Source organism: Aquarana catesbeiana, linkage group LG03, assembly GCF_042186555.1.
Source record: "Aquarana catesbeiana isolate 2022-GZ linkage group LG03, ASM4218655v1, whole genome shotgun sequence".
Classification (NCBI taxonomy): Eukaryota; Metazoa; Chordata; class Amphibia; order Anura; family Ranidae; genus Aquarana; species Aquarana catesbeiana.
This window is the reverse complement of record NC_133326.1, coordinates 375641199-375653395: the sequence shown is the minus strand read 5'-3', so window position 1 is coordinate 375653395 and position 12197 is coordinate 375641199. Positions and strand designations below refer to the sequence as shown.

Below are 12197 nucleotides of genomic sequence, written 5' to 3'. Positions count from 1 at the left end.
CCAAATGAGGAGACCCCAAATTATAGGTGGTTGACACTGCTGCAGCCAATACATCCAACATTAGGGGAACCACAGGACAAACTAACAGGGAGACTCGATCTGATCACCTCTTTTGCTATATTGATGCAAAGGAAACAAATAACAGCCTCCAATAGTGTAAAACTTTATTAGGAAAATTTGTGTTGGCCAACCCCTTGAGAACGTCCTTTTGGAGGAAACGTGTCAGGGCGGAGCCTGTGCTGACGTCATCACGCATGCTGGAGCCAGAACCAGTGGCACTGTACACTGTTTGACACACTCGTATATGTGGAGAGATTGTGAGCAGATACAGTTATTTTACTAATAAAGCCGTTTTACACTATGTGAGGCTGTTATTTGTTTCCTTTGCTGGATTAAGATCTATGGAGCAAATTAGGTGATCCAATCGAGTCTCTCTGTTGGTGTGCCATGTGGTTCCCCAATTGCTGGATGCATTGGCTGCAGCAGTGTCCACCACCTATAATTTGTGGTCTCCTCATTTGGCAAGAGGCTACGTGTGGCATGGTGATGGATCTCACTGGGGATATTTTAAGTGGATTATTCACTTTGATGAGACCCTTTAGCACTTTTTATGTGTATTTTCACTGAAGGTGTTAATATTTCCACACATTCATTCATTTACTTATTTATTCATGCTTTGAATGGATGAATTTTTGTTTTTATTTTTAAATGGAGTTTTAAAGGCACAGCTCAACAACATTGCGCAAAAGGTTTTACGCATTTGTATTTTGGTGTTAAGTGTAGCTGTGGGGATACATTTGATTTTTGCACTTAACGCAGTTTTTTTTAATTTTTAAACAATAAAAACCCGACGGGTTCTAATCCATCTCCACCATTTCCAAAACGAAATAAAAAGGTTTTGCTTTTAATGACCCTGTAATCTATTTTTCATTATATTGTTTCTTATGCTAGGTTCACACATTTTTTGCGGCCCGCCGCACAAAAAAAAAAAAAAAAAAAAGCATGCACCTTTCCAAAAACGCAGCCACAGGGAAATCGCATGGTCTTTTTGACCATGAGATTTGCCTGTGGTTCCTGCACCTGGACACGCGATGCATGCTGAGATGCCTGGGGTGCATTCAGAATGAATGGCAGTCCCACATGTCTCCTAAGAGCAGAGCGATTAACTTCAAGTGCCAGAACAGATGCAATTCCTGCAGCCACGCAAAGATGTGACCCTATCGTCGCTGCTGTTCTGTTTCCTTGTAATGTGAGTTCCTAGTTATGGTCATGCATGCTACAAATCCCATAGTCCATAGCTAAATGTAATAGAAGGTACTTTTTTGATTTAAGAAATTCATACTCGAATAGAGTTAAAAAAAAAAAAAGGCCTTTACAAGCCTTTGGAGAAGATACCTAATTTTTTTTGTAATGTTAGGGGTGTCCTGGGAAGCACATGCTGCATATAGTAGTAAATTCCCATCAAGCAAAGTTTTTTTTTTTTTTTTAAGAATTACCTAAACCATGCTTGGGATATTTACATAATTTTTTTTCTACAGAAAGTTGGCAACTGCAACCAAGCCAGTGTTTAAACACAGACATGCTGTGTACAATTTAATAATCCTCACTTCACAGGTGCAAGCAGGAAATCAGATCTCGAAGTGTCGCCGTAGACGTTAACAATGCTGTATGCATTAATGTGTCTGACTCATACTCCCTTTCATTAGTTAAGGTAGTTGTATCCTGTAATCTCTGTAATGGGTAATTGCACTCAGCTGGTTGTCACTGCAGAAAGATATTTTCACTACTCGTGGAAATACTGTAGTCTCATTTCTGCAGAATTTTACAGAAGAAGCTAGCTGTAGATTTACACAAAAATGCTAGATTGATGCTTGACCATGCAGTATACGAGTAAGGCCGGATTCACACTGGTACGACACGACAGTCTGTGGATTCGACTTTGCCCTGCGACTTGAAGTCAGACATCCGTCCGACTTTAATGAATGGGGATCCGACTTTGATCCCGACAATGCCAGGCGTTCCCCCCAAGATCCATACCAGACCCTTACCTGAGCACGCAGCCCGGCAGGTCAGGAAAAACGGAGGGGATGAGTAAGAGCCCCCCCCCTTCCTGAATCACACCAGGCCACATGCCCTCAACATGGGGGGGGGGGTGGGCCCCCTACCCCAAAGCACCTTGTCCCCATGTTGATGAGGACATGGGCCTCTTCCCGACAACCCTGGCTGTTGGTTGTTGGGGTCTGCGGGCAGGGGGCCTTTTCAGAATCTGGGGCCCCCAGATCCCAGCCCCCCACCCTATGTGAATGAGTATGGGGTACATTGTACCCCTACCCATTCACCTAAAAAAGTGTCAAAAATAAAACGCAGTACACAGGTTTTTAAAGTAATGTATTATGGCAGCTCCGGCGTCACTTACGATTTCTTCTCCCCTCTCTGGCTCTTCTCGCTCCACTGCTGATGTCTTCTGCCTCTGCCGGTTCTTCTCCCCTCTCCGGTTCTTCTCCGCTGATGTCTTCTAGCCCTCTGTCTGCTGTTTTCTGCCTCTGCTGGGTCTCTTCTCTGCACTCTCCGCTTCTCCCTCTGTTCCTCTTTTGATGTTGCCTCTACGCGCTCTCCTGGTGCAATGCCAGATCGGCCATGTGCTATGACTTATAAAGATATGGGGAGGGGCCACCCAGTGACGTCACATATAGGCCACGCCCCCTTATGCCGTCACCGCCTCATCAAGCACCCACCCCCCCCCCCCCATATTGAGTGCATGCGGCCTGGTACGGTTCAGGAGGTGGGGGGACACTCGCTCATCCCCACCCCCTTTCCTGACCTGCTGGGCTGTGTGCTCGGATAAGTGGCTGATATGGTTTTTGGGGGGAACCCACGTCCTTGTTTCGACGTGGGGGTTCCCCTTAAAATCCATGCCAGGCAGAAGGACCTGGTATGATCTTGGAGGGGGAACCCATGCCGTTGTTTTTTTTTTTTTCTATTTGGCGTGGAGTTCCCCCTCAAGATCAAGTCGCATGCCAAAGTCAGGTCAGTTAAGATGGTGATCTTACTTTGATCTGACTTCAGTGATATTCAATGGGCCGAAGTAGGATCAAAATCAGACCAAAGTAGTGCAGGGAGCATTTCCAGTCGGACCGACTTGTGTCGTACCATTTAAGACGGCTCTCACAGGGAAACATTGATTTGCGCATGTGACATGAGCTCCCAAAGTTGGAGCGTTTGTCGTACAAGTATGAACCCAGCCTAAAAGTCGAACTCCAGACCAAAATGGTTTATTAGTTTTAGAGCCAGGAAGGGTTAAAATGTGGAACCAAACTCTTCTTTTTTCATATCTTGAGAGGATGTTGCTATCTATGCAGAGCTGCAGTTGTTGTAAAGCAGCACATTGGCTATGAAATCCGCTATTTGAGAGCTTGAATGGTCAGTTGTATGCTGACGAGGAAAAAGCCTTAAAAAGGCATAAAAACACAATGCAACGCATGCAAAAATGCAATGCATATGTGCCTCCTATCTTCCATTCCCTGAAAACATCCGTTGTACAGACAAAACGCGTGTAGGGCGAGGCCGGTAGCTCATGATGTTATACACCTGTTGATGTTCTCTGATGTAGTGTTTTTTTACCTGTGAGATGCTTTTATATTTGTGAGTATATTTGCTTCAAATAAATGATGTAGTTTTAAGCAATACTACTCTATGGTCCTTTGCTCTTTCCTCCATTTATCTCTATTCTGAGGAGTGGTCTTTGGAGACTCTGGAGTCTACGATATTTCATTTGCTGATCTCTCATGTTTGGTAGTGGTAGTCGGACTATTGCACGTGGGTCATGCACAAGTTTAGATTGTATGTTCTGTGATTGACACTTATTTTGATGTATATTGTATATGAAGTCTTTTGTTAGGAGTTATGATTATATATGACTTATTGAGTTATTGACATATTGGTTTTGCCCACATTTTAAGTAATGATTTTTAGATTTTCCTTGTGTCTGGCATATGCACTCACCAGCCACTTTATTAGGTACACCCTGCTAGTACCACGTTGGACCGCCTTTTACCTTCAGAACTACCTTAATTGTTTGTGGTATAGATTCAACAAGGTGTTGGAAACATTTCTCAGAGATTTTGGTCCACATTGACATGATAGTATCACGCAGTTGCTGCAGATTTGTCGGCTGCACATCCATGATGCGAATTTCTGGTTTCACCGCATTCCAAAAGTGCTCTATTGGATTGAGAGCTGGTGACTGTGGAGACCATTGGAGTACAGTGACCTCATTGTCATGTACAAGAAACCAGTTTGGGATGATGTAAGCTTTGTGACATGGTGCATTATCCTGCTGGAAGTAGCCATAGGGATGGACATGGTCAGCAACTATACTCAGGTAGGCTGTGGATTTAAACTATGCTTAATTGATACTAAGGGGCAAAAGCGTGCCAATAAAATATCCCTGACATCATTACACCACCACCACCAGCCTGAACCGTTGAAACAAGGCAGGATGCATTCATGCTTTTATGTTGTTTATGGCAAAATCTGATCCTACCGTCTGAATGTGGCAGCTGAAATCCAGACTCGTCAGACCAGGCAACGTTTTTCCAATCTTCTATTGTCGACTTTTGGTGAGCCTGTGCGAATTGCAGCCTCAGGTTTCTGTTCTTAGCTGACAGGAGTGGCATCCGGTGTGGTCTGCTGCTGTAGCCCATCTACCTCAAGGGTCGATGTGTTGTGCGTTCAGAGATGGTATTCTGCATACCTTGGTGTAACAAGTGGTTATTTAAATACCTGTCGCCTGCCCATTCTCTGACCTCTGACATCAACGAGGCATTTTCATCCACGCAACTGCCGCTCACTGGATATTTTCTCTTTTTCAGACCATTCTCTGTAAACCCTAGAGATGATTGTGTATGAAAATCCCTGTAGCTCAGCAGTTTTTGAAATACTCAGACCAGCCCGCCTGGCACCAACAACGATGCCAACGTTCAAAGTCACTTGAATCCCCTTTCTTCCCCATTCTGATGCTCAGTTTTTTATTTTGTCGTCTTCACCATGTCTAGATGACTGAGTTGCTGCAATGTGATTGACTGATTAGCAATTTGTTTTACCAAGCAATTGTAGCTAATAATGTGGCCGGTGAATGTATAAGGGCAGCATCACCCTTTTGCACTAAGACTAAGTGAACAATTCTGGGTTTAAATGCTTATGTGTCAATGCACACGCTGTGGTGTGAACCTACCCTAATTGTAGCACACACTGCACTTGGGTTAATAGACAGAATGTAAATGAAAACATCATTGGTATATTTAGGGATTTAATAACATTTATTTAACATTTCTAACTTGAGCGTTCTTTTGAGCAATGGTTAACTGAGTGGGTTTAGTTCTGCTTTATGGTTTTTATTGTTCTCTGTGAAAAAGTGATGGGAAACCGATGTGATTAGAACAGGAGTAGAGGAAATTTCTGAATGCAAACATCCAGTTAGGTGAAAGCCGTTAGGCCTCATTCGCAGGTTAGTTGGTAAAAGTAGGTGGTTGAGCTGGGGTTTTACTACCCCCCCGACCAGCAAGCTGCACATTAACCTGCCGCCCGCCCACCGTCATATGACGTGATGGATTTTGAGCAGGGTTATCTGAATGATGCCTGTAGCTACAGACGTCACTCAGATATTGCCGTTTTCAGCTGGCGATTCACTACACCATAAGAATGATCATAGCGGCTGTTCCACTGCTTGATCGTTCTTACGGCAGGCGAGAGGGGACGTGTCCCCCCCTCCCACTGCCCTCCGGTGCTTCTACCGACTCACCGTTCCAATCGGTGAGTTGGAGACAGGATCCGCCATGCCTGGATGTCGATCATAGAGATTTCCGGCGGACCAGATGGTCGCCGGAATCTCTATGATCATCGGAGGCCGGGCGCGATGTTATGACATCACGCCTGGCCTCTGCATTAAAAAAAACGGCGCCGCTTCGGCTGGCAAGCTGTGATCGGTTTATTATTTTTTTTGTATTATTTCAGGCTTCCCAGCCTAGAGGTGAGATGTGAGGTCTTATTGACCCCATATCTCACTGTAAAGAGGACCTGTCATGTCATATTCCTATTACAAGGGATGTTTACATTCCTTGTAATAGGAGTAAAAGTGATCAAAACACATTTTTTTTCAAAAAAGTTGCAAACTTAAAAAAAAGAAAGTAAAATTTAACATTAATACATTTTTTTTTTTTAAAGCCTGAATGTCAAATTGTCTGTGCAGCCGCTGCGTTCCTGTTGACATGAATAGGACTGCCTGCAGTGGAATGCAATGCAATGCATAGAACGCCTGTGCAGTCAAGACATGTCCCTCACACAGGTGTACACATAAGTACACCCGTGTGAATAAGGCCTTGTTGCTCTGGTGGTAATTTCTGATGGCCACACTTCTTAAAGTGATTGTAAAGGAAGAAGGTTTTTTATTTTCATGCATTCTATGCATGAGGATAAAAAACCTTCTGTGTACAGCAGCCCTTCTAAAACTTACCTGAGGTCCTTCCAGATTCAGCGATGTTGTAGGAGTGTCTTGGCTGCCTGGGACTCCCCTCCTCATTGGCTGAGACAGCAGCGCCATTGGCTCCCACTGATGTCAATCAAAGTCAGTCAGCCAATGAGGAGAGAAAGGGGGCCGGGTCGCAGCTTTGTGTCTGAATGGACACCAGGAGCTGTGGCTTGGCTCGGGTGCCCCCATAACAAGCTGCTGGCTGTGGGGGCACTCAACAGGAGGGTGGGACCAGGAGCATCAGAGAAGTGGAGGATCCAGGCTGCAACTGCAGAGGGCAGGTAAGTATAACATGATTTTATATTTATAACTTAAAAAAACGAGACTTTACACTCACTTTAAGTGATGCTCCAGTGTGTTCTATTTTTATCATGTTTTGGATTCCTACCACTACTTTGACTCTGTCTCTAAATTTAAGGGCTAATACACACATTAACTACATTGTAAAATGCCTGTCACTGCAAGGACACACAGAAAGCAATTGTTTTTTGTGTGTCTCATTCATGCTGTAACACAGATTGGCGCTGTGCTGCTGTATGCTGCGATAAAATGCTGACGTGCTGCATTTTATCGCAGCGCACGGTACAGAACCACATGGCACTGTGCAGCAGCACAGCGCATCGCTGGAATGAAATGTACTCTTGTACAATTCAAATGACGTTTGTATAAAAAAAAAAAATAGGGAGCTGTGCGATGCGCTGAATCGCACACCACACTGCCCACTAGCGTAATCGGAAACAGCTGCTGGAAAGTTAAATAAAAACAGCGGGGCGTTGGGACTTTGAATGAAACACGTGGCTACAATCTGGTAAAAATGATAAATATACAAACTCACATTTATTTAACCACTTGCCGCCCGCCATATAGCAAAATGAAGGCGGCAAAGTGATTGCGATATCCTGATCGGACATCATATGACATCGCCAGGATATCAAGCCGCTGCGCGCCCCCAGGGCGCGCATCACGCCAATCGTTGTTGCGGTGTGTCAGTCTGACACACTGCAACACTGATCTAGGTAAAGAGTCTCTGATGGAGACTCTTTACCACGTGATCAGCCATGCACAATCATGGCTGATCACAGTGTAAACAGGAAGAACCGTTGATCGTTCATCTGTCAGACGCGAGTAGAGGAGAACCCCCCGAGAATACACACACTGGACCACCAAGACCACCAGGGATGCCCACCACTAGTCACCACCAGGTATGCCACCCATGGCCACCAGGGATAACAATCGGTGCCCATAGTGATGCCAATCAGTGCCCACAATGCCTGTCAATCAGTGCCCACAATGGATGCCTGCCAATCAGTGATGACCATCAGTATCATTCATTAGTGTACATCAGTGCCCATCCGTGCCACCTATCAGTGCCGCCTATCAATGCCACATATTAGTGCCCAGCATCAGTGCCCATTAGTGAAGGAGAAAACTTACTTATTTACAAAGGTTGTAACAGAAACAAAAAAAAAAAAAAAAAAAGTTTTTTTTTCCCTTCAAAATTTTCGGTCCTTTTTTTTTTTTTTTGTTTAGCAGCAAAAAAAAAAAATCCCAGAGGTGATCAAATACCACCAAAAGAAAGCTCTATTTGTGGGAACTAAATGATAAAAATTTAGTTTGTGTACAGGGTAGCATGACCGCGCAATTGTCATTCAAACTGCGACAGAGCTGAAAGCTGAAAATTGGTCTGGGCAGGAAGGTGTATAAGTGCCTGGTATTGAAGTGGTTAATTATACATATATGTACATGTTTATCTATGACATAATACAAATATATAGTATCACATTTAATAAATTCATCTACGTACACATTTCATCATGACATATTACAGTAATAAAAAGTATTGCTGATTAGTAGCACATTATAGATTCATATATGTTGATGTTGGATTAGAGAGATATTTAGGTCATAATCAACATTTTGTACAATTGTATTATGCTATGATGAAACATGTGGACATATATGAATCTATAATGTGCTACTAATCAGCAATGCTTTTTATTACTGTAATATGTCATGATGAAACGTGTACGTAGATGAATTTATTAAATGTGATACTATATATTTGTAATATGTCATAAATAAACATGTACATATATGTATAATTAAATAAATGTGAGTTTGTATATTTATCATTTTTACCAGATTGTAGCCACGTGTTTCATTCAAAGTCCCAACTCCCCGCTGTTTTTATTTATCTTGTAATAGCGACAGAGGCTTAGGACCCTACCCTGTTAATGCCTCATTTAAAGTCCCAAAAAACTCCCCTTTTTCCTAATCACTAGAGAGTTAAAGCCCTCCAGCCACTGTCCATTCATTCCTATGTAAATATAACCTTTATGTCTATAAAAACGTGCCCATTGCAAAGACCTTGTCTTTCTCGCACTTCTTACACACTGCATATCACCACAGTTATCCAGCCGTATTATCTGCTGCGTGATGTGGTCCCTTCTGCCAGCCCCTGTATCCCTACATGACACAGTAGTTCTGTGGGGGCAAACGGGAGGAACCACAATGAAATCGGAGTGTCATATGTTTGTAGGCCATTCTTATAATGGCAGTCATCCCTGGACCCTGACTGAATATTTTTGTGAGGAAAGTCAATTGGCAGGGTTCAATTCTCCCAGCTGATCACCAAAATATGCCGCTGCAGGTGATATCTGAAGAGTTCTTCTCTTCCCTAGGCACAAACATGGACATTTGCCCAATTTGTAGAATGATCCTTTTGTATAAAAGTTCATTTGGCAGCTGGATCATGTCTGCACAGCCAGCTGCCATTCAAAGTCAGTAGACTGTTTAAAGCAAAGTCCAAGAATTCTTTTTTTTTTTTTATTTTGGGGTAGGGCTAGAGCCTCTGTGGGTTTCTTTTTTGGTCCATGCCCCATTAGAGAGATTTAAAAAAAAGTCTGCCCGAACCAAACAATATACACATATTTAACATGTGTGTAGAGGCTTAATTGAGAAAATTAGGTGTTGACCTGTGATCAGACCCGTTAGAACCTCATATATTTTATCTGGTTTTGAGCACAGACTTTTTTCTTATTGTATAGTAAAGCGCTGGTCCATTCTTCGTACTGTAACTCCCCTTGTATAGTAAAGTACTGATCCATTCTTGGTACTGTAACTCCCCTTGTATAGTAAAGTGCTGATCCATTCTTGGTACAGTAACTCCCTTTGTATAGTAAAGTGCTGATCCATTCTTGGTACTGTAACTCCCCTTGTATAGTAAAGTGCTGATCCATTCTTGGTACAGTAACTCCCTTTGTATAGTAAAGTGCTGATCCATTCTTGGTACTGTAACTCCCCTTGTATAGTAAAGTGCTGATCCATTCTTGGTACAGTAACTCCCTTTGTATAGTAAAGTGCTGATCCATTCTTGGTACTGTAACTCCCCTTGTATAGTAAAGTGCTGATCCATTCTTGGTACAGTAACTCCCTTTGTATAGTAAAGTGCTGATCCATTCTTGGTACTGTAACTCCCCTTGTATAGTAAAGTGCTGACCCATTCTTGGTACTGTAACTCCCCTGGTAAAGTGCTGGTCCATTTTTGGTACTGTAACTCCCCTTGTAAAGTGCTGGTCCATTCCATTCCATTCTTGGTACTCTAACTCCCCTTGTAAAGTGCTGGCCCATTCTTGGTACTGTAACTTCCCTTGTATAGTAAAGTGCTGTGATTCCTTGCATTGTGATTTGAGCCTATTCATTTTGTATTGCTCAAATCGTACCACACCCGCATGAAAAAAGTGCCGCTCTGGAATTGGATCACACCTGATCTGATTCCGCCAATCACATTGCGTTTTGCGAACTGTTTTTTGGGGTATCCGTTTCTTAACATTGACATCTGCAGCAGTTCGCATGAATGCAGTGCGTTTGTGATGCAATGTGGGAAACACACTGGAATCGCTGTAAATCCTGCACTGCATCAGTGTGAACCTAGGCTAAATGTAATTGTAATGCCTTATATTACCTCCAGTCTATCAGCCTCCTGTTTCTTTAGGTTCAGATGCTGATCTTACCTGCATAGCCCTCTTAAATGATACTGAAGTCTCAGGGTTTTTTTTCGTTAAAAATAATATCCCCGTTTTATACTTGCTTGCTCTGTGTAGTGGTTTTGCAGATCCTCCTCTTCTCGGGTCCAAATTGGCGATTACCATGTAAAGCCGTTTACAATGTTATTAGCTGTGATTGGATAGCACATGGTTAAAGTGATACTAAAGTCTCCGTGTATACAGACAGGTATGAACGGTGTACTGAGCTGTATGTGTGCTACACTGTATCTCAAACAAATAATGCATTCTGTATGCAGGCCAACTAATCCGCTGACCAACGAATCGATAATGGAAAATAGTTGCCAACTATTTTTATTATCGATTATAATCCGTTAGGTTGAATAGTTGTTTCAGCCTTACTGTACTTTTTCCTTGATGTGTGTTGTGACTCAGTACTGCATCACAGTGAATAGAACTGGAAAAAAGGTCAATATGTAATATTTTAATAAAGTTTGAGGAAAGAAGGGTACAGTATGATGCCCTGTTTTCAGTCACCGGCACGCCTTCTGAAACCGCACACACCAGCGCTTATGTGGCTTATCTACAAATCTGTACATTTGATGTAATAATTTGATTAAGCAAGCATGTAAACGTGTGACAATCGTGACAGAGTTGAATTTGAGTTTAATAAGATCTCAAATATTTCAAATGTTTCTAGTATTAGCAAACTTCCTCTGGTGTGAAGGTAGGATATTTGATTTAAGTGTAAAGAAATACATTGATCATATCAGCAGGATTTCTTTACAAAACTATTCAACATACTGTGCCTGCAGGCAATGTGTAAACGGCTTTATTATGTTCCTCTCTGCACATGTCTGAATCCTTTCTCTTTCCCTACAGCTCTGTCATCCGCAAAGAGGAAATTTGCTGGTTCACTGAATGAATTCAAATTCCGGTGCATCGGCGATGCAGAAACTGATGATGAAATCTGCATTGGTAAGTGAAGTCTGTGCTGTGTATTGGGACTTACCTTTTTACGTGGCCTCTGAAAGCGTTCCAACAGATTTTACAGCTAGTTATTTCCTGCTTGACATTAATGCCACTGTGTTCAGAAAGCCAAACGTTACCTGACAGGCACACTACCCACGCCCATTGTGTCCCCATTACTGTGTGTATATCAATCAGGCTAGTGCTTGTTATAGAACCCTGCAGCCCAACCTATGGCCTGGGGGCCACATGTATCCATTTGCCACTTATTGTGTGGCCCTCGGGGCCCCGTGCAGACAGTAGTCTGCTTTACCTTGCCTGGGTGCTTGCTCAGGTCAGTAAAGATAACATATTCTTTAGACTGGGTTCCAGTAGTTAAGTGACTTGTTTTTATTTCTTTCCCATTATCTTACTTTTTTTGTGCTACCAATCCTTTTTCACTTTTTATCTGTTTTTCTCTGTGATCTGTTATAATAGACCTTCCTCAGAAAAATATCAAATGTGGTTTTTGTTGTAGCGTTTGTCAATGTTTTCATTCTTTTAGCTTTTTTTTTTTTTAAACAGAACTATACTCCCACAAAATCTTATGGCTTAAAAGTGCTGATAAACGCAGAATAGCTGCATTTTTTTGCATTTTTAAGCTTTTATTAGAGATGGAGCGTTTTTACTAGTTCTGGGGGTTTTTCTTTCAGCCAGAA

The 12197-nt window shown here is 42.5% G+C and overlaps 1 protein-coding gene across 2 annotated transcripts in view; it reads left to right on the top strand.

Moving 5' to 3' along the window:
- ARHGAP26 (Rho GTPase activating protein 26) overlaps positions 1-12197 on the top strand; it is a 744136-nt gene that overhangs the window by 140469 nt on the left and 591470 nt on the right. For both annotated transcript variants that reach the window (XM_073620639.1, XM_073620638.1), the window contains exon 2: positions 11413-11508. In XM_073620639.1, the coding sequence (XP_073476740.1) occupies positions 11413-11508 (96 nt within the window). The remainder of the gene's footprint in view (positions 1-11412; positions 11509-12197) is intronic.